Below are 24,074 nucleotides of genomic sequence, written 5' to 3' on the forward strand. Positions count from 1 at the left end.
TATATAATGAGTTTATTAAGTAGACAAAAAAAAATATAAATTGCATAAAAAAAAAAAAAATAGTGAACAGGAAAAAAACACATCTTGCCGCAAACAGGGTATAGTTACTAGAAGTACTATAAAAATACAATAATGAAAAAACTACCATTGTAACTTATTATTTTCTATTACTTACATATATAACAACAAGAATATAAGAATATTTTGATACTAAAAGGGGTTTGAAAGTACAGTATAGGTTGCACTTTGTAAATCACGTGTGATTTGCAAGTCACGCCTCTTTTGGGGAGAAATTGAATGTGCACTAAATACTGCTACTGTTTACATAGTTGTTGCCATGGATGCAAAGTTTTTTTTTTTTAATTAAGACTTGATTGGAGAATTAAATGGATATAAATAAAAATGTCTATTTATTTAACTTATTTTTCAGGAGGACTGGAAGACATTTGGGTGTTGAGTCAAATTTAATGGAAAAATTCAGTGCGAACCTGCAATGTTTATAAATGGAGGGCAGTAAAACTTGAAAATATGCCGCACAGCTATATGTTTTTATTAGTGCAAAAAAAAGTAGTGCATGTCTCCTTTCCAGGGAAATCTAACATTCTCCTCAAAACTTCCTGAATGAAGAGTGACTGCATATGCAATTTAGGCAGTTCCTATGGAAAATTGCATTGCTGGTTTTACACAAGTGCAACCTATAACGATCGTAAAATCAAAAATATTGTATTCAAGTAATATCAAGGGGATATTTTAAGTTAAAATGTTTATATCTTTATTTTTTTGTTTAATATTCATTAATGAGATTTCTTCTTACTCAAATTACGGACCGACTCGAAAAACAATTTACGGATGGATTCGTGGGAAAGTCACTTCGCGTATTCCAGGATTAAATGTTGAGGAATATTTAGGAATGCCATATGCATTGCCACCTATTGGACAGTTTCGTTTTAAGGTATGATTAGTTATTTCATTTTGAAAGCGGGTTTTTGTCAAACAAAATTAAGTGGAAATATTCTCTTGACAATAATGCCATGCCACATCTTCTTATTTTATGATATACGTAAAGAAACATCATTTCATTAAAAATTCTACTTTTTTAATTGTTGAATTAGTTTGTTCTTTTCCCTTCATACAATATTGAAAGCGTTAGATTTTGTCAGTTTTCATTTTATCCTCTTGTTAAATTTGCGTTGGATTTTTTTTTATATTTAGTTTAATCTTGAGGTATAGCATTTATATCCTTGTTTGATTGTTTTTTCCCTTTTTTTATTTTTTTATTTCAGAGACCACATGAACCATACAAATGGCACCCTAGGGTTTTAAAAACAACAACAATTCCTCCTGCATGTCAAACTATAAATCTTGCCTACATACAGTGGCACAAACCAGGATTCACAAACCTCAACGAAGACTGCTTATACATGAACATTTATAAACCTCTGGTATGTTAAATATACAATAATGTTTGAAAAGATGGTTGCCATCGAGTTTAGTAATATGCACCTTGAAAACTTAAAAGTCTACTTATTGAAATTCAAATCCTTGCAGTGTTTGCAGTTTTGCACGAAATGAATGTGAAAAAAAAAACCCAACTAATAGAATATGCGAGAAAGAATATAGAAATATATCAATGATGATACCTGATAAACCAATGTCTTCTGAAAATCTGGAAGATTTATATTACTTTTGATTCTCAAATTCAAGGAACGAAGGATGACCTTATCATTCTTGTCGTTAAGAAAATATAAAGTATGTGTTTAATTCAGAGAATATTAATGTGTATAGCAACCTCTTAATTTGCTGTTCTTCGCGACTGTTTTAAAGAGATCGCGTCCATCGTAGTCTTTTATCGTTTCAAACGCATCTTCCTGAATTACTTTTAAAACATTCTCAAATCACATAACATTTTATTTTGTAATTAGACCCGTCAACGAAAGCTGCCAGTCTTACTGTTTATACATGGAGGGTCTAACTCTGATGGTATGGGTGCTATGGTAGACGGAGACATATTAGCGGCATATGGACAAATAATTGTTGTGACATTCAATTTCAGAGTAAGCGTTCTAGGAATGTATACGGTTCTATAGATACTTGAATCTTTTGAATAGCATCTTGATTATTCCATTGAATTAAAAGGGTTTTTAACTTATGATTTGGCCTTTTTTTGTAAATGTTTGAAGTGAAAATTCGATAAGGTTTTATCAATTGCAATATTTCTGGTGGTTTTGTGACGTCTAAAACGTCAACAAATTTTGTTAAATTCGGGATTTTGTGGATAGTTTGACAGATTTTTGAAAAAATTACATCTGCTTCACCATTCGCCCAACAATTTGTTTTTTTTGCTGAAATGTTAATTTTATATACAATACTCTTTAATTGTTTATTCAACGTTTCAATAGTCGAGTGATTGGTCTATGAAATCAGATAAATCAATATGTAGAAAAATTTACTAAAATAAAAAAAAATGCTATCTTTATTTGGCCCATATTTTTATTACATTTGAATAGCTATACAACTTTTCTTATGATACTTTGATCAAACGAGATGACGACCAGTAATTAGAACACATCAATCATCAGGTATTCCGGTATCACATTAGTAATAACTTATCAAAACAGTGATATCACTAATGTAAATCATCATAAGATCCGTGACGAGTCTAAACAATTCTAATGGTATGGAAAATTAAGTATGAGTGAAACTGAGACAACTCACATCAAGTCACAATTTGTAAAAGGAAATCATTGTAGGTCAAAGTACATCCTTAAACACGGTGGTTTACATGGCTGTCATATTGTACATTTCGAAGGAGAAAGTATCACTTAATGCTGAACAACAAATTAAATACTAGTACTTGAAAGCTGAAACATCAGATACAAAATAGAAGTTAAAATTAGAAAGGTACAATCAAATAAATAAGTTGGCACAATGCCATGGCACAAAACCGGAAAAAGACCAAAAGATAAACAGCAGTATACAAAACATACGACTGAGCAACAAGATGTTTCTTTGACAACCCAGATCTTTAACATTTGTATTTTATTTCGGATTTTAATGTATTGTATGGCCTCAAGTACCACTGAATTGGCATTTCTGGTCGAAATTTGCATCTGATGCTTAGAAGTAGTACCGTTAATGGCAATTTTGTAATCATCTTAACCATAATTATAACAATAAAATACATATACGAAAGGGTTGTAACCATCACGTTGTTACCTTTGAATTGAATTGCAAAAACGAAGAAAACATGTTTTTACTCTATCACAATCGATTTTCATAATTTGTAGTCTTTAACAAAGCATTTCAAAAATGATCAGTTTAAGCGTCGCCTAATCTAGTTTTGTATCTAGTGCTTCAACTTCGTAACTTATTTTGCCTTTTAACTTTTTTATGTCTTTTATAGACCTGGTATCTATATTAAAAAGAAGATATGGTATGATTGCCAATAAGACAACTATCCACAAAAGACCAAAATGACACAGACATTAACAAATATAGGTCACCGTACGGCCCTCAACAACGAGCAAAACATATACCGCATAGCTAGCTATAAAAGGCCCCGATAAAACAGTGTGAAACAATTTAAACGAGAAAACTAACGGCCTCATTTATGTAAAAACATATGCTTAGTTTTCACGTGTTCTGATAAATGAAGAAATTAATTCTTATAATTGCAGTTTTATGTTTAAAATACTATAACAAGTTAAATCAAGGTTATGTTCATGGTTTGTTTGTATTTTTGCCACACAATTGTATATCAGGAAACACACTTTAAATATTTCATTTTGTAAGAGAAGCTAAAAGGTGATATATCCGAGAAAACACTGTTTTAAAGAAAATCAGAAAACAATCATTTGTTTGGCCGCCAAGGTGAAAGTATTTTGAAAATGCTTTGATAGGGATGATATGTATTTATTTGTCCTCTAATGAGAACATATTCACCATTGAACTCTTGATTATTCACACCTCATACATATCAGGTCGCAAACCTATGAAATGTGGCCTTCAATATAAACTTGTTAAAACAGTTTTTTTAAATTATTCATTTAACAACCATATGTTGCTGGATGTTGTTTTTGAATATCATTATGTCGATGGTGTGTACCTGTTTTATGTCACTGTATGGTGAAATAATTTCAATAATGGACAGATCAGAACTATTTATCAGCAGTACCGGATCATAAAAGCTATAAAAGTCCTAGCAAAGGTTCCAACTATATGTATGAATCAAAATTTACCAATTATCGTTCTCACAAATCGAAAAGAAGGTATGAATCAAGGAAACAAACAAAAATGCTCCAAAAGGACAAAAAACCATTGATGTGTATGTCGAAGAAGGCAGCATCTGGTGCTAATAATACAACACTCGCCATACGAAAGATAATTTACAAAAATTATGTATATGAGCGCTAGAAGAAATGCATCAACAAGCTGAAGATGTGATTATTGTTGCGACATTCAATATCATAATTGCTATTCTATGCACGAGCAATACCTTACATGAAGATAAGTCATTTGTATAGTTTTATAGATCCTACAAAATAAACAAAATCTCGACTTGTATCAAACGTAGAAAATCAACAATCATAAGAAGAAAAAAAAATCCGCTTGAACCAATTAGAAATGACGACTAGGTTTGAAAATACCACAATAATAAGATATCATCATTTGCATAACATCAAATAATTATATCGAGATCACTAATGAAATCAATTAAATTGATTGATTGATTGTTGGTTGCTTAACGTCCAGTGGCAAATATTTCATGCCATATTCAGGACGAGAACAAGTTAACAATATATACAATAGGTAGGTTGTTAAAATAGAGGATGATGGTCGGAGAAATTTGGACTGCCACAGGAAAATGAGGGTATATTGGATAGAGACAGAAATTTTGCCTTGCAACAGGCCACCTACGGACCCCTCAAAGAGTTGTTGCAAGGGTTCTTAACGTGCAAAGAGCGTGGCACTCTCTTTACACGAGGCATCTGATTTAACGTCCCCCTTCTGACCGGACGTGACTGCGAACTTATACATCCCGCACAGCCAAACGGACGCCCCACTTCGGCAAGCGTTTACTGCCGGTCGGGAGAAGACCAAGTGACCATATTTCTATACCCCAATCACCCTTGGGGGTCAAAAAAGAAATCAATTAAATGATTTGTGGCGAAATTATAAAAATCTGGCTGGCCTTTTTTACGCCAACCTAATCTTGTACATTTCGAAGGAAACAGTATCATTTAATTCAGAAATCAAATGGTGGAAAACGGACAACATACGGTACAACTTATGCTCGGCATGAATTTAAAACCGAATAACAAGTTTATTTTAGAAAAACAAATTGACCACGTTTTGTATTCAGTGTTTCATAAAGGTTTTTATAAACTCTTAATAAAATGCATAAATTAAATAATAAAAAAATCGTTGTAAATATGCATAACAAGATAAATCAAGGTTATGTTCATTGTTGGCATGTATATTTGTCACAGCTGTCAAGCAAAACAATAAAATGCTAATAATTTCATTTTTTATTGATAAGATTATAAAAGCCCAAAGAAGCTATATCTAAAAAAACACTTTTTTGACAACAAAATCGTTCAATAATCAAGCATGTTTTTCGATATCAGTCAATCTGCGCAGAACTTCGTAAATAAACAGAGCAAGGCTTTATGACGGCATACACGTTAGCCCAGTAAAGATTACTCTCACCTCAACATATCGCCGTGGTCAGTAGGAATGAATATATGTTAATAGCTTTGACCCTAAATTATTAAATAATCTTCATATTTGCTATTTGAACACAGAAAACGCAATAAGAACAAACCAATGAATCGATCATTAGATTTAAATTATATGGATTTTTAAAAATATCTGCTGCTCGACAAAATATGAAGTATTTTTAACACGTTCACTGCGCCCACTTGACAAAAAACTATAAATTTTGACGTGCCGCTTATATTTTCGATATCAATATGCAGACAACATGAAAATCAGTACATCAGTTGTATTATTAAGATTGAGAAACCGTTACAATATTTTGGACTGCACTTTGCATTTCAACCGTTAATCGGAAGGGATTAATTAATCACAAAACAATGAATTAAAAGGTGAAAGGAAATTATAAAAAAAGTTAATGATATCCAGTACGTCTAAATTGAGATACAAACGATATACCCAAACTGGAAAAAATAGTTAAGGGGACTGGTAAAGAGACAGAAGAATATATCAATTTCTAGCGTTAACACAACATGTTAAAAGAAAAGCTGCGAAAGAATCTAAACCCGAAAGAGAACTACACACATAAATAAAAGTATATGTTGTGATACAGATCATGGTTAAGACATGTGTTTTATATGAAAAAAACAAAACATAAGAAGTGCTGAAAATCCTTCTAATACAATTGAATTCTATAAACATTGAAAACAACATTTATGTATAAGCCGATTGCGTTGCAGAGACCCATCGTTTTTAAGATAGTTATTTATAAAGACGATACGGTGGATTCACTTAATATTACAAAACTAGCGAACAATTTAATTGAATATCAAAGAATAGATACAGTGATTAAGATCACGATATACAATCATTTAACAAAAGTAGCAGCAAAGAAACAGCGCTAATTTATTGCTATTTTGCATTTAATTTTTCTTGATATTTCAGGATTTTACGCCAATGAAAGTCTTGGTATTAAGGGAAACAATGGACTAATGGATCAAGTCCTGGCAATGAAGTGGATACAGAGGAACATTAGATATTTTGATGGTGATCCATCTAAAGTTACGATTTATGGGCATAGTTCAGGGGCTGGAGATGTTGGTGTTTTTTTAATATCGCCTTTGACTAAAGGTATTATTTTGTATTGTACAAAATGGATAAGTATAATCAAAGAAATAAGAACAAGCCGAAAATATTCAAAACAATAATTCAATGATAGTTGATATAACAAAAAAGATATGATAAAATGTGGTATAATGGCCAATGAGAAAGCTCTTCACACGAGACCAAATGACACAGATATTAACAACTAAGTAAATTTGATCGACACTACGGCATACACTTCTGAAGTGGGATCTGTTAATTCGTCTGGGGCACTAGATATACTCCCAGGTAGGATTTGTGTTTTTCATTCTTCAGTTTTCAGTGAAGTGTTATGTAGATTGTTGTCCTCATCGTATTTCCCTTTAGACATAGTGTCTTTTGTTAATAGAAGATGAATTAATGAGCATTGTCTCCTAAGCATCTTCTGCATATTTTTTTAATGATAACACAATTTATTTTAAGATTCAAATTTTTCAAAAACATTAGCTAAACTTAAAGGTTTCATCGACATAGGATGTCGTGTATACCTAAACTTGAGTCGAACGTTAAATCAAATTTCTTATCCTATTCTCTAGTCTGATCTATGTATAACACAATAATCAATTAGGCAATAATGATACTCTTAGCTAACATTTAAAGCATTCAAAATGTAGAAATGTCCTTTTATACAAAACACAAATCGAAAAATTTATCTCCTTTAACTTGTGTAACAAACAGGTTTTTGTCCTACACTTCTAGGTTTTGTTTTCGCAATCTGATAGGATACTTATTTTTATTACAACCTTTCATTAATTTGAAATATATATTTTGTCAGGCTTGTTTAGAAATGCCATTATGCATAGTGGCTCGCCAATTGCATTCTGGTTTATGTCGAATTGTGTGCGGTCTGGTAACACTTTGGTTATTCCGAAAGAATGTAGACGAGGAACTAGTTTAGTATCAAATGAAACAGTAAAAGCAGAGATTATAAAACTAACTCAAGGTTCCTCAATTACTGATTTCTTCTCGTCCATTAGATTTGGACAGGTAAGTCTACTAGAAAATTCTTAGGTTTAGGAGATATGAATTATATTGCAAATAAACATGGTTCCGAAAATAAAATTGTTGATTGACTTCTTGTATTTGTTGGTTTATTCTCGTCGTGTTCCATTTTGATTCAATTCAGTTTTATTAAACTCCTGTTCAAAACTTTTTTCTAATTGTTCTCTCTCTTTAAGAACTATAAGCACATTATGCTCTGATTGATAACATGCTATGCATATTTCAATGCTAGTCCAATTTTTAATATTGATTGATTTAATTTTGAATCAAATATTTCTTATTAAGGTCAATATTTTCAACTATAATCCATAGAAAAACTTATTGTATGTTGCGGCTTGAAATAGGGTATCGAAAGTGGTTGTTTAGAATGTAATCGTTTTTATGTAGAATGCTTATGTCCTATAGTACGAGACACCGTTTATGAAGCTAGCACTTAAATATCAATCAATGTAAATTGTTTGTAGGATGTCTATGAAAGTGTTATTGACGGAGATATCATAACAGATAGTCCTGACAAACTGTATACATGTGGCCGGTTTCATATCAATTCAGTATTGTTTATTATCGCACGCGATGAAGGTCTTCAAGCCTTCATCGCGTGAGATTATTAAGTACATGTAATTTCAAATTTATTTTTCAAAATATTGGTAGCGATCGCCGAGGAAATGAGATTAATTATTTTATAGTACCCACATTTGCACCGAGTACCATATTGCCTTGCACTTGTTTTGTTCAGCAAAACAAACAACGGAAATCATACCAGTTTTCTCAGACTCTAAACAAGTTGTATTCATGTGATTTGACATAAAACATATCTTTTTACATAGCAAAATATATTAAATTCACACAAAACAGTCTCAGTTTGTATCAACATATATTTGGTTAAAATGGAAACTCTACAGAAACGTAGCAACAAAAAGTCGACTATTAAAAATATGCTGACTTCGTGCAGGAACTTCTTAGGAAGAAAGATAAGAAGTTAGCAGTATCCTTTAACTCTACTTTCCGCTATATAGATGGCGTTCTTTCACTAAACAATTCAAAATTTGGTGACTATGTGGATCGCATCTATCCCATCGAATTGGAGATAAAGGATACTACAGATACAGTTAAGTCGGCTTCATATCTTGACTTACATCTAGAAATTGACAATGAGGGTCGGTTGAAGACAAAACTTTACGACAAAAGAGATGATTTCAGCTTTCCAATTGTGAACTTTCCATTTCTAAGTAACAACATCCCAGCAGCACCTGCATACGGAGTATATATCTCCCAATTGATACGATATTCCCGTGCTTGCATTTCCTATCATGATTTTCTTGATAGAGGGTTACTGGTCACACGGAAGCTATCAAACCAAGAGTTCCAAATGGTGAAGTTGAAATCATCCCTTCGTAAATTTTACGGACGCCATCACGAGTTGGTTGACCGTTATGGAATAACTGCTTCACAAATGATATCGGAGATGTTCCTTACGTCGTAACTACAATCCCCTTCCCTTTCATGAATTCGACCTACCGAATTAGACTATTTACCGGATTTTTAATCACATAAGCAACACGACGGGTGCCGCATGTGAAGCAGGATCTGCTTACCCTTCCGGAGCACCTGAGATCACCCCTAGTTTTTGGTGGGGTTCGTGTTGTTTATTCTTTAGTTTTCTATGTTGTGTCATGTGTACTATTGTTTTTCTGTTTGTCTTTTTCATTTTTAGCCATGGCGTTGTCAGTTTGTTTTAGATTTACGAGTTTGACTGTCCCTTTGGTATCTTTCGTCCCTCTTTTAAGGCTCTTGTTCTGATGAATAAGTATTTTGTTTGAGTAAAAAGTGTTATTTAGGAGTTTTGTATAAGTAGTCCTGCGTATAACTGCGTATCGTTTGTGGTGATAAATAATATTCATAGATATTTTGTTTTGTTTATGTACTGGTTCCTAGATATAACCTCTATGTTTCATCTCTTTTAAAGACATAATTTGGGAGTGTTACAATGAGCCAGTATAAATGCACATGGTAGGCACTGAAAGTAAATTCTGGGAAAGGCTTGAAGTAAAGTGAGGGGTGGTGCCTAATTTTTAGTACAAGTTTAAACTCTTTGAAGTCGGGGCATAGAAATGTTGATAATAGTCGCACAGCCCTATATGTTTTTGATTGGTGTTTCAGTAGTTCGACTACTATGACCACTAAACCACCGAGGCGCACAGTAAAACAAGGACATATCGTTGTTAAGATTATGCTATTATAAGCAATTGAATACACATATGAATGAGAATAAAGATAATAGTAAGCAGTTTTGAATCATTTTTAACTATGCGTAGACACACTCTTCAATCGGCGATAAATAACGTCAATTATCCTTTAAGTTAAATAAAATTTCGTGAGAGTCATTTTATAAATTTATTATTTAACGTGGTACATTTTGTTCGTTTTATTTTAGCAATTGAAGACTATTATGCAAATAAAACAATTGATGATATTGTAATCGAGAGCAATAATTTGTTTCCTGAAAGATTAGTCCAATTTGACGGTAATCAAAGATTAAGTCATTGTTTTATTAATGTTTAGTGCATATGGTGCCATGATATATTACAATTTGAAGAAAATGGTTGAGACAAATAAAGCAAATTTATCACAAACATTCATCTGAAAGCAATAGATTTTTTTCTAATATCTTCAGAAAGCTCCTTTAAAATGTTGTCATCAAAGTTGTAATCAATGGAAGTGAAAACTCAGAGAAGATAAACTTATTCAAGAATTCAAATACGACTATTTCTCGACTTTCAAATTTTAGGAATATTTGTTTTCAATGTTAACGTGTTTTTCCCAGCAAAATTCTTAAAATATTTCTCATAGTATGTTTTAACTGATGGATTAAATTCTCTTCCAGCGAATTCGTTTTTTTTCAGTGCCTTTCAGCAAAATTTCGATAGTGAGAAAATAAAGGCAGTTACTCTTACAAAATACAAAAGCTGTCCTCTTTTCTTTGACGATTTGTCTCTGTGTAATATCCTTTTTCAAATTTAGTCATACAATTATAGTAACTTATATAAGACACTTGTTGAAATAATTAAAGTAGACTATTATTTTTTTTTAAATGCTGAACACAAATGTCTTGTACATGTAAGATATCAGCTAGTACATATTTGTAGATGACATTAGAAAAGCATACGAGGAATGGACACGAGGAGACACTTTCCTTAATTATTCTCACGTACGTATAACTTAAATGAAATTTTTCGCTATTTTACAAAATTTTCCTTTGATCATACTTACTGATAATTTCCTTTCTCAGCACAGTATAGTAATATAAAGAATTATCGCTAGAAACGCAAGTGTCGTTGTCAATGTAAATTTCAACGTCGTCAGTGGCAAAATAGCGATCAACAGAATATCATTGGTAATATCAATTCGATTGATTTTCTCACGTTTGCGGTACCGGGTGAAGCGAGGAAATCAATCTAATTTAGATGACCAACGATTATCTATACTAAATTATAATCCTGGTGCCTTTGATAACTATTGTATTTCTTTAATTCGTAAACGAAACCAAACTCCACGATATTTTTAATATAATTAATTCACCGCAGATATCACTTAGAAAAGTTTATATTTTTTTAAACGGATCATGTGTAACGATTAATTTATAAGGATTAATATATATATGAATTAATCAATAAGGAAATTTTCTAACCGACCTACAACCACTACAAGAAAAACGACTCGCAAACACAAATACGAATGTGAAAAAATATATGAGAAAGACAGTTTCTTAATTCTATTTGAAGAACACGTTTGTTCTCCTGTGTGAATATGTTTTCAAAAGAAGAAAACGGAATTCTTATTTGACATTTTAACATATAAAGATGTTCGCTTAATTAACTGCTTAACAAAATGTTAGACTGGAATTAGTATACCCATTCTACAAAAGTAGTAGCCGTAGTTTTTATTGAATAACTTGGAAGAAGTAAATACTTAAACAAAATACCATAAATGGGACTAAATATGCTGTTCGAAACAAAAATCCCCCAAATTACCTGTGTTTCATCATGCTTACTAAAAATGTATATGCATCAAATTTTAAACATTTCGTTTAAGTATTTGCAGCTGAATGCAGACAAATGGTTTTTCACTCCAATGATGAAAACTGCGGATAGGATTGCCGAAAAAATGAAGAGGGTGTACATACTTAGTTTTCAGTATATCTCAGAAAACAAACCAGGCCCAGACTGGACAGGTAAATTATTATTTTGTTTTATATTCTGCAGGACAAAAATATACTATATATTAACGTAGTACGTTGTTCTTAAAGAATTTCAAGGACTTTAGAACCTCGTTTTGACATTTTAGTTAGAACGGAATCAAGATGTGAAGTGATGTCTTCATCTCATTTCACTATGTTCTGATTATGAAATTGATTTCTATTAATATGTATCTATTATTACATATGTTATTCTACAACTTTCTCCTAAATGAAATCGGCTAGATAATGTACACATTGACCCGAGAACATTTACGATACAAATTCTGGTGCACCAGATGTACATTTGAACAATTTGTGATGCTCCAGGCCAACATATTTTAAACCAAAAATTCATTATAAAATCTAAACTAGACAAAAATTCACAGATGTGCACGACGATGATACATTTTATAAATTAAGTTTTATTTCGGAAATTTGAAACAGCTGATTAAAATTAACAATATCTGTATTTTTGTTATAGACTAAAGTAGGTTAAATCGACAAGTGTCTTCAGAAAATGCCTATACCAAGTTAGAAACATGCCAGTTGTTTTCCATTCGGTCCGTTTGTTTAAATAATCGACCGTTTGATTTTGTCAGGTTTTTATTGACTTCCTCTTTCTGAGTTCACATTAGAACTTATTTACTTCTACATATTGGTTTGTATCCAAAGGTGTACAGCATGGATGGGACTTATTTTATACGTTTGGAGTGCCAACAGTTGGACATCCGAACATCGCCTATACACCACGTGATGCCCAAGTCTCAAAGGACGCGATGAAGCTAATCAGTGAATATGCAAGAAAAGGGTATGTTATGATTTAACCACAATCAGGTTAGGCAAACTCTATTTTAACGATCACTCCTGGTCATTTATGACTATTGTCAAGTCAATATGTTTGAATTATTTAAAAAGTTATACAGTTGAAAAAAAAAAAAATTTGAAATGAATTATCAGAAAATGGAAAGAACTATGTTTTTCGACGCGTTTTCCTTTCGGTTCAGTGAAACGCCATTAACATAGTATGACAGTAGCTTTCCTTTTATGTCTTCAGAAGAGAAAAAAATTGCAAAATTTATTTCACGTATCAAATTTTATTCCACTGAAAGACGCGGTATTGTGTTGAAACCAATGTTATAATCTAGAATTAATTTAATCGTTATGGTATTTGATCATATTAAACATGAGACTGTATTATGAAACGATGGTGATTTTAAGAGCGAAAATATATCTATTGGAATTAAATATAGTATGAACATTCTCCATGAATATTCAATAAATGTGATGAAATGTTTGACTCTTAAGTATTTGTAAGACATCAAGTAGTGCAAAGAAGAATGTTTGAGGGTTAAAACAAAATTAGTTTGAAAGTAAGGAAGTGTAGCTTTAAATAATAAACATATTACTTTTTCTTTCACAGTTATACCACGAAAGCCAGTTTGAAGTTAAAAAGTTACAGACCAGCTTGTAAATCGTACAACAAACTGGATTATGTCAATGGAAAAACTATTGTGACAAATGAATTGAATTTCAGATCTCCCCGAATAGACTTTTGGTACAAGTACCTGTACGGTTATGAAAATTACAAATGCGATAGATATCATAAGTATCAAGGTTAAGTCAAGGAATGGTTATATAATGATTTTGGGATGATGAACATTTGCAACCAGTAAACGTATGAATAATACAATAAAGGTTCAATAACTATTGTGTTATTTGTTTCAGTACCCAAAATATAAGGTTAAAAAAATAATTTAAGTGTTGATTTGATAATAGTATCAGGCATAAGGTGTGATAAAACTTTGTGCATCATGGTCATGTGCTGGTTTAGATTGTTTCATGTATTCGTATTTATTCTGTAGTTAGTCACCACCTCAGTGTTATCATATTTATCTATTATATAGTCAGTTTTATCAAATTACTGTTTACAAAAGTATGTTTTTTTCTAATGAATAAGGATGTTCTTATCCCGGGCAGAAAACGTAAACCGTATGAGGCACAACTTTTTAGATTTTTTGGTCCTCTATGGTCTTTTAAACTTTGTGCTTGTTTTGACTTTGAAACTTTTTTTATCTGAGCGTCACTGGTTAATATTGTGTGGACGAACCGCGCGACTCGCGTATAAAATAATAAACCATGTACCTTTTGATAGCTATTATGCGTGTGTTTCTCTGTCCTATATGTTCTTCTATTTATTTGTATTGAAGTCCTGTCATGTAATACTGTAATTTTAATGTTATATCTAACATTGCCAAAAAAAGCGGAATGTTTGGCTTACCACAAAATCCACTATTTTTTTCTAAACAAATGTCCTGTATCAAGTCAGAAAAATGGCAATTGTTATCGTATAGTTTGTATCAGTGTGTGTTGCGTTGTCCTTTTTGCTTTTTGTTCACTTCAGTGTTTCTGTTGTTTCGTTGTCGAAATGTACTATATTGTATTGTTTATTTGTGCTAGAATGCAATGTCCTTTAAACGTCATTTTATGTTATCTTACCTTAATAGAATGTAATTTTTAACAATACTTTGCATTTTGCACAAATTTTAGTTTTCAATGTTCAAAATACTTTGAATGTATTAGTTTTCAAACAATTTTTATTCAAACACAACTGTCGAGTTTGTGCATATACATCCCGCTATCTGTTCATTTGAATGTCACCATAGGTGTCAGATTACCAATTGTTATATATTCAACCAATTTGAAATTTTCATAACCTTTTAACTTAATAGAAACTAGATATATACAGTCCGCCAAAAGTTAAGCACCACCGAAATATAACTGGCAATATTTTTATAACTATTACGAAAAAATATTAATGCTTGGTGTTATGAATAACCTTTAACATACACTAAGAAAATTCATTACGACCAAAAAGATTGAACTCCGATAAAGCAGTCAAGCAACCTCTTATCAAAGGTCATTTGCGCGTTTACAAATACACTGTTTCTCTAGGTGGTCGTGTTAGTGTTCGTACATTGGTCCGTCGACTTCATAGAGGCAACCGAAGAGCAAGTATTGGTGTATAGAGACCTGTACTTACAGGTAGGCACTATAACGTCAGGTTTTAATGGGATAATGGCTATCTATGCTTGAACATAAGAAGGTAACAAAACACTCATTGTTCAGATGGTAGTCAGTTTCTTTTACTGTCAGTAGACGCCATTATACGAATTTCGCGGGGAAACAAAACGGTCTATGACCAAAAACAATGTTTGCATAAGGACTGCATTCAGTGCTGGTGGTGTTCCAGTTATGGGTTGCTTCTTATACCGTTATAAGCTGGGTATGCATATTCTGCAGAGTAACATAACCCGACAGACATACAGAGATTCGGTGCCTTAAAACATTGTAGTCCCTCATTTTAATAATCCTTCACTTGCGTCTACAATGACAAGACCCTTGTACATGGACGACAACGCTGGAACACACAGGGCAAGGATTTTAACGGAGTCCAAAGAGCAAAAAAGCATTTACACTATTTTTTAGCCTTCCATGTCTCCATACATAAACCCTATCAAACATGTTTGAGATGCCATTGGCGGAAATCTCAATCACAGAGATCCACCTACACAATATTTTGTCGACTCAAAAGAGGCATTTGTTGTTTAATGTAAAAGATTTCCTAAAATAAAGCTTGAAGGCTTGCACCGAGAATGATACTTCGTGTTATGAAACTGTACCGGAAGAGAGGTTGTTACACATTGACTCAAATATTGAAATTCAATTTGCCAAACATACCAAAGTTTATGTGTAGAAAATTTGAATAATATTGGGTGATCAATTGTTGTAAATATATTAAAATCACAGTGAAACTTAAATTCTGTTTCTGAATTGTGTAATTTACACTATTTTTATGAACGAAAAACCTACATGCTTACAATCTTCATAAGTGACTAAAATTACATTTCTGTTTTTTTTATGGTATACATTAGCAAAATTGATAATGATTGTTTTCTTTTTTTTGTGGAATAATTATTTTTTTTAATTTGAAAAAAAATCTATTCAATAAAAATAGGTGGTGCTTAACTTTTGGCGGACTGTATATCTTGAATTGTACATGTATCACCTTTTTACATGCCAATTTTCAAGCAATGTTGACAGTAATTGTATTGACGTTCTGACGTGTGAAAGCCAACTACTACTACAAAATAACCGCTGTTTTGTTTTGTGGAAAACTTTAAAATGTATATTATAGAGCCCACTTATCTCTTCTGACTGGCAATGAGCCAAATCTTCACAAGAGACACAGAAAGTAACAACTATATGTCAATTCTCATCCTTCAACAATGCTATTGTATGTGTCTCTTTCACCATAAGTTTTATTATTGGAAATTAAATTGTTAGTTTATATATAAACAATGCAGCAAAACACTACTTTTGTCGGCGAAGTTCTACAATAAATAGTTCTAAATTGTAATCAATGTATTGATTAAAGTCACGTACACCGGTATGTAAACATTACCACGTGTATTGGTTTTTAACTATACACGTGTTGAAAGTATACAATAGTTTAAATGTTTTCATCAGTCGAGTTAGAACTGACCATAATATTTTATAAGGTCAATTCACATATTTCATGCTATACTTTTGGCGGTGGTGCGAATTTAAGATATTGTCATTCGAGGTTTGCTTTTGGTGCAGTAAAGTTTCCCACTCTCCCATCCGAGTTGATGTGTTTTTCTTATGTTTTTTTTTGTTTCTTGTAAATCATGTGTGTAAAAAATAGAATCTTTAAATTGATTCACTAAATGTCTTTGAGTACATAATGCAAAGTAAAATCACAAAAATACTGAACTCAGAGGAAAGTCAATACGGAAAGTCCATAGTCACATGGCAAAATCAAATACCAAAACGCATCAAAAACGAATAGACAAGAACTGTTATATTCCTGACTTGGTACAGGCATTTTCAAATGCTTTTATCTTTGTAGATTGGTTTTTGTGTTCGTTACCTTCAGCGGCATAGACAAACAGTAACAGCTAAACATTTAGTATTTTGCATTTGTCTTTAATAAAATTAAAGCTTTACTGCACACTGTCAGGCATGCTGATCCCATACAAAGGTTTATTTTTGTAATTAATTTATGTTCGCTTAAAGTTATGAATTAACACATAATGTTAATGAGTTAATATGTGGTCTGACCTACTCAATGCGTATGTTTATGTTTTTTTTCTGTGAAAACTCATTTGCATAATTCAATCTTGTTTCATGTTGAAACTAAATTGCAGAACAGTTAATTTTGATGTCACATTGTCGTTAAAACAATTTGTTTAAGTATTTGATAAGAATTGGCTATCAACAGAATAGCTGTGCTAAAATTTTATACAGTGTAACCTGTGATATCCAACACACTGGGGGACCAGACAAAACTGTCGGATTAAGCAAGTTGTCCGTATACTCGGCTTCTTTCCTGCAAGAATAGGCATATTTTGGGACCATGAAAATGTGTCGATTAAAGCAGGATTTTGGAATACTCAGGGGGCGGATTAGGCAGGTTACACTATACGTGTCTTGAGAGTTTTAAGATTGATTTTTTGATAGATTGGTGTGTAATGCTACTTTCATTACTATTAGTTATTCTGTCGATGTCCCTTTTTATTGAAGAATGAATTGTGTCTGGAAAAAACCATCGACCTTTGATTGGAAAATTATCAATCTTGTCAATTGAGACTGAAGGCTCACTCATCTGCTCGTGCAGGATTCGAACTCATTACCACAATGTTAAAAATCTAGCGATACAGTTTTTGAACTACTTTGCCATCGAGGCCCTTACGATAAAATAATTCGACGATGTTGTGTCTTTTGGTTAAGGCATCAATGTAAATATAACGGAATTTGATGAGACTGTCATCAAAGTTAGAGGTTAAGCGTTTTAAAACCAGGTTTTATCCACCATTTTCTACATTTCAAAATGCCTTTACCAAGTCAGGAATATGACAGTTCTTGTCCATTCGTTTTTTATGTGTTTTGTCATTTGATTTTGCCATGTGGTTGTGGACTTTCCGATTGGATTTTCTTCTGAGTTCAGTATTTTTGTTATTTTACTTTTTTCTTACAACTAAATTACAATTTCTAACATTTTACAGTTTCACATTGGCAATTTTGTCAAGAATGTTTGTAATACAACGAGTACAATGTAGTTTTAACTTTCTATGAACTTAAGTTCAAATAAAAATCATTCACAAAAACCATTGTACACAGCATATGTATAAAGTTCAGAAAAAACCATAAACGGAAACAGTATATATTTATAAACGATCATAAAAATACATAAATATTGTATTATAATTCTATAAGGTGCTGTGGAAGATAAAATGTTCATATCTTTAGTTTTTTGTTTGATATTCTTCAATGAGGTTTCTTCTTACTCATATTACGGACCAACTCGAAAAACTGTTTACGGATGGATTCGTGGGAAAGTCACCTCGCGTGTTCCAGGATTAAGAGTTGAGGAGTATTTAGGAATGCCATATGCATTGCCACCTATTGGACAGTTTCGTTTTAAGGTATGATTAATCATTTAATTTTGGAAGCGTTTTTCTTAAACTTAATTCGGTGGAGATATTCTCATTGGCATTTATGCCACATCTTCTTATATTTATGATATGCGAGAACACACATCATTTCATTAAATAAAATTGAGAAAGGAAATGGTGAATATGACAAAGCGACAACCACCCGACCATAGAGCAAACAACAGCCGAAAGCAACCAATGGGTCTTCAATGTAGCGAGAATTCCCGCACCCGTAGGAGTCCTTCAGCTGGCCCCTAAAATATGCATAATAGTACAGTGATAATGGACGTCATACTAAACTCCGAATTATACACAAGAAACTAAAATTTAAAAATCATACAAGACTAACAAAGGCCAGAGGCTCCTGACTTGGGACAGGCGCAAAAATGCGGCGGGGTTAAACATGTTTATGAGATCTCAACCCTCCCCCTATACCTCTAGCCAATGTAGAAAAGGAAAAGAATAACAATACGCACATTAAAATTCAGTTCAAGAGAAGTCCGAGTCCGATGTCAAAAGATGTAACTAAAGAAAATAAATAAAATGACAATAATACATTAATAACAACCGACTACTAGCAGTTAACTGACATGCCAGCTCCAGACCTCAATTAAAGATTAGTTTTTTGCACGGGTTCGTTCTATTCCTTTCTTTCACTATCGTTTGACTTTGTAAGTTTTCTGGACTTCCTTTCTGTGAATTTTCCATATATGTAGTTTTTTTGTTGCCTTTTTAATTTTTGTTTTAACATATAACATTGATATGTGACCATACATATGAGTGTTTAAATACAAACTGTTATCCTAGTTATCTTAAATGTTTTAATTGCAGAGACCACATGAACCATACAGATGGCACCCAAGGGTATTAAAAACCACTTCAATATCTCCAGCATGTCCTACAATAAGTCTTGCCTACATACAGTGGCATAAACCAGGATTCACAAACCTGAACGAAGACTGCTTATACATGAACATTTATAAACCTATGGTGTGTACGTTATACAATAACGAATTAAAAGATGATTGCCATCGATTTTGGTATATATTGTTTGTGAACAATTTGGAAACATAAGATATCTTCATGTAAATCTGTATTTTGATTATTGTCATTACCATCATAGCTGCGTTTTAGTTGAGGGTAAACGTTCAAATTGTTCAAAAAGAGGGCAATCATTTGCTCTTTGCAATTAAAAAAAAACTTATTTAAACATCCGATATTCTACTTATCAATTGATTAATGAAAGGGAACATATGATCAGGATTTGTATATGGAGAAAGGTAATTTTGATGTCCCTATCATCTTGAAAACATGTCAAAATAGACATATTTGACAAAAAATCGAAATTTTACAAATAGCTTAGGGTCAAGATAGTAATGTTGCAACGTCTCACCAAAAATAGATATAGGAAGATGTGGTGTGAGTGCCAATGAGACAACTCTCCATCCAAATAACAATTTAAAAATTAAACCATTATAGGTTAAAGTACGGCCTTCAACACGGAGCCTTGGCTCACACCGAACAACAAGCTATAAAGGGCCCCAAAATTACTAGTGTAAAACCATTCAAACGGGAAAACCAACGGTCTAATCTATATAGACAAAACGAGAAACGAGAAACACGTATATATTACATAAACAAACGACAACTACTGTACATCAGATTCAAGAATGTTTAACATATACAAATATCTGTGTACAATACATCGTGGGACAATGTCTTCTTTATAAGGATTCTTTTTTGCAGTTTTGCAGTAATTCACTAAATACAAGCGATAAAAACTTAATATGAATCTGTCAAAACAGAATGAAAAAAACCATCAATGCTGGTTTCTGACAGACCACTGTCTTGTGAAAATCGTAAAGTTACGTTTCGGAAGATTAATCATAATTTTGATAATCGAATCTAAGGGATGAAAAGTGTATGTAAATATATAACGTTCATCATAGTTCATTTATTGTTTCAGTCTCTTCCAGAGTTACTTACAAAACATTCTCAAATTAACTGACATATTTTATTTTGTCATTAGACCCGACGTCGAAAGCTGCCCGTCTTACTGTTTATACATGGAGGTTCCAACTCAGATGGTATGGGTGCTATGGTAGATGGGGACCTATTAGCTGCATATGGACAAATAATTGTTGTGACATTCAATTTTAGAGTAAGCGTTCTAGGTAAGTATACTGATCTGTAGATATTTGAATCGTTTGAATAGCATCTTGAGGTTGACATTGAACAAACAAACAAAACAGTTTGACTTCTAACTCATATTTTTTGGACCTTAAAGGCTGTTCATTTTCAAATGTGACGATGATGTTTTTTTTTTTAGTCCAATGGTTTCAATTTTTAAGACGGGTTCGATCAACTGCTTTATAAGGGATGTGTTTGTGAAGTCAAAAACGTCGGTGAAAACAGTATTTTTGCGTTATTTTGCCAAGTTTTGTCAGGATGCTCTTCGTAAATTTGAATATTACGGTTTTATGAAGTCACACAAGTCTAACCTGGAATTATCACCGACGTCATAATCAATTATACGATGTTAATAACTTTTACCCCAACTCGGTACATTGATTGTAATGATTTAGATTGTGAAACCGTTACATTATTTAGAGGGTGAAACTAACAAAAATCAATAAAATCAAAGGTGAAAAAAAAAAAAAATAATAATAATATCCAGTGCATCTGAAAGATACACCGCGTCATGCAAATAGTAAAGGAAATGGAATAACGAACAAACTGGCTAAGGAAGCCGATAAGAAAACAGAATAATATATCGATTTCAATAAATACCCGTTAACAAAGCATGTAGAGGAAAAGCTGCGAAAGGATCAGTTTACAAGAAAAGAATATGAATGCGAAAGCTGATACAGTGTAAGACAATTAACCTTGTGTGTTGCTTTCTCAGTGGTCAAAGAGAAGATGTAGAACAATACTACTTCAGATGTGAAAAGAAGAACACACATATGAATAATATCATATGTTTGGTACAAATCAAGTTTAAGTACATTTATTTGATATAAAAATAACACAAAAGAAGTGTTAGAAATGTATTCTAAAATGAAAAATTTTACGATGCATCTATATAGTATCTAACACACTACATATGTATATGCCGATTCCTTTGCGACCCACTGATTTTAAGATAGTTATTGTTAAGAAGATACAATTGATCCTTTTACTAATGCACAACTAGCGAACTTGTTAATTGAATATGAAAGAATAAATTTGTTGTTTAGATAACGACACCAAATCCCTTAATAAAACTACCAGCAAAGGAACACTGCTAAATTGATTGTTTTTTTCATTTAATTTTGCTTTATATCTCAGGATGTTACGCCAATGAAAGTCTTGGTATTAAGGGTAACAATGGAATGATGGATCAGGTCCTTGCAATAAAGTGGATACAGAGAAACATTAGATATTTTGGTGGCGATCCATCCAGAGTTACGATTTATGGGCACAGTTCAGGGGCTGCAGACGTTGGTGTTTTTTTAATATCGCCTCTGACTAAAGGTATGGTTTGATATTGTATAAACTGATAGGTCTTATTAAAGAAGTGATAAATATCCGACAATATTTAAAACAATATTTCACTTTATGAGCGTTAAGCACCATTCATCAATACGAAGGCATAATCTTGTGAAATAGTATTTGCTTATCAGTCCGAAGCACCTGCTATACACCCATGCTTTGGAAGGGTTCATGTTGTTCATTCCTCAGTTTTCTGTGAAGTGTTATGTAGATTATTGTTTTCATTGGTTGCACTTTAGCAATAAGATTGATGATTTTTTATTGTCTCCTCAGTAACTTCTGCATATTTTTTGCATGAAAATACTATTTATTTAAAGAAACAGTGGCTGATCTTGCAGACTTCATGTTACATACAAATGCATGTATGTCACAAATAAAAAGACAACGAGACCAATTTATAGTTGTCAGTTTAAATAAAGGCAGCAGTAGTATACAGCTGTTCGAAATTCATCAATTGAGAAAAAACTAATACGGGTTACAAACTAAAACTAACCGAGGGAAACGCATCAAATATAAGCGGAAAACTACGACACAACAGAAACAAAACATTCAAATGTAACACACACAGAAATGAACTTTAATATAACAATGGCTATTTCAAGACTTGGTACAGGAAGTTCTTAAAACAAAAATGGTGGGTTGAACCATGTTTTGTGGCATGCCAAACTTTCTGCTTTTATGGCAATGTTAGATACAACCTTAAAATGATAACATTACATGACAGGACTACAATACAAATAAACAGGAGAACATATAGAACAGATAAACACACGAATAATAGCTAACAAAAGCTACCAGGTTAAAAAATTTTTACGCCAGACGTGCGTTTAGTCCACACAAGGATTAATCATAAACCCGTTTAAGACACTTATTTAAATGAACTTGAGAGAGAATGTTGTGTTATTATTTTTTTAACGACCTGATAGGATACTACATTTTGTGATAACTTATCAAACGTCTGCTTTTATATTGTCAGGCTTATTTAGAAATGCCATTATGCATAGTGGCTCGCCACTGGCATTCTGGTTTATGTCGAATTGTGTGCACTCTGGTAACACGTTGGTCATTCCAAAACAATGTAAACAAGGAACCAGTTTAGTAGCAAATGAAACAGTAAAAGCAGAGATTATAAAACTAACTCAAGGTTCCTCAATTACTGATTTCTTCTCGTCGATTAGATTTGGACAGGTATGTTTACTATAAACTCCTTAATTTAACACGCTTATTCTTTGTTTAAAAAAAATCTTCTTTTATAATGAGGAGATGTGGTTTGATTACAAATGAGACAACCATCTACCAGAGTTCAAATGAAGTATCTATGTGGCCTCTAGCTTCACTGACGATTCATTAATTGTCGCTATGCGCATCTGGTGTCAAAATTAAATACTAGCGTTATCCCAATAAGAAACAAAACTGAACTTTAAATAAGTTTTGAATAATAATCTCATCATAGAAATCAAGATAACAAATTGTCGACAAAAGACTCATCAAAGACGCTTTGAGGACCCTTTAATTCTGAAAGACTTTTCGAATTAAATTGTACCAGAACACCTCTATCTAAGATGAGTGATGAGCGCAATAACTTGTTCTTACTTGACTGCATATTACAGAGGGTATCATTAGGTCAGTAATATGTGCGTTGCAACTGACATATAATTTTATTTCTTAAATTGTCCATTTACCATGTTAACCACTTGTCGTAATAAGAATCAAAGCCTCCTTACCTCGAGTATGCCATTAACGAATGCAAAATTACACCTTACTTTTTCAATGCAAAGTAACAAGACAGGCGCCTCTAGTGCATAGTGCAAATGATAAATCTAATGGATTTGAATGAGTGCGTGATTCTCATTTTTTAGTGTATTTCCCGTATTACGTATTTGTTAGTTTCTTTCTTGATCCCCTAGTTTTATTGAACATCTGAATTTTAA

General features: G+C 32.4%; 3 protein-coding genes across 3 annotated transcripts; all 3 read left to right on the forward strand.

The window, feature by feature from the left end:
• Positions 1-705: 705 nt before the first annotated feature.
• Positions 706-8,462, forward strand: LOC134705040 (neuroligin-2-like). The gene is made up of 7 exons (XM_063563814.1): positions 706-952; positions 1,284-1,442; positions 1,923-2,071; positions 3,404-3,408; positions 6,661-6,846; positions 7,634-7,845; positions 8,325-8,462. Exons 1-7 carry the CDS (start codon positions 761-763, stop codon positions 8,460-8,462), a joined length of 1,041 nt encoding a protein of 346 aa, XP_063419884.1. The 5' UTR covers positions 706-760.
• Positions 8,463-10,298: 1,836 nt separating this feature from the next.
• LOC134692046 (acetylcholinesterase-like) lies at positions 10,299-13,761 on the forward strand. The gene is made up of 5 exons (XM_063552406.1): positions 10,299-10,384; positions 11,007-11,068; positions 11,953-12,091; positions 12,770-12,905; positions 13,518-13,761. The coding sequence occupies exons 3-5, from the start codon at positions 11,992-11,994 to the stop codon at positions 13,714-13,716; spliced, it is 435 nt and encodes a 144-aa protein (XP_063408476.1). The 5' UTR covers positions 10,299-10,384; positions 11,007-11,068; positions 11,953-11,991; the 3' UTR covers positions 13,717-13,761.
• Positions 13,762-18,561: 4,800 nt separating this feature from the next.
• LOC134705050 (neuroligin-2-like) lies at positions 18,562-22,136 on the forward strand. Its single transcript, XM_063563825.1, has 4 exons — positions 18,562-18,603; positions 19,444-19,602; positions 20,642-20,786; positions 21,940-22,136. Exons 1-4 carry the CDS (start codon positions 18,562-18,564, stop codon positions 22,134-22,136), a joined length of 543 nt encoding a protein of 180 aa, XP_063419895.1.
• The last annotated feature ends 1,938 nt before the right edge of the window (positions 22,137-24,074 follow it).

The sequence above is a fragment of the Mytilus trossulus genome, chromosome 1, assembly GCF_036588685.1.
Source record: "Mytilus trossulus isolate FHL-02 chromosome 1, PNRI_Mtr1.1.1.hap1, whole genome shotgun sequence".
In the NCBI taxonomy this organism is placed as follows: Eukaryota; Metazoa; Mollusca; class Bivalvia; order Mytilida; family Mytilidae; genus Mytilus; species Mytilus trossulus.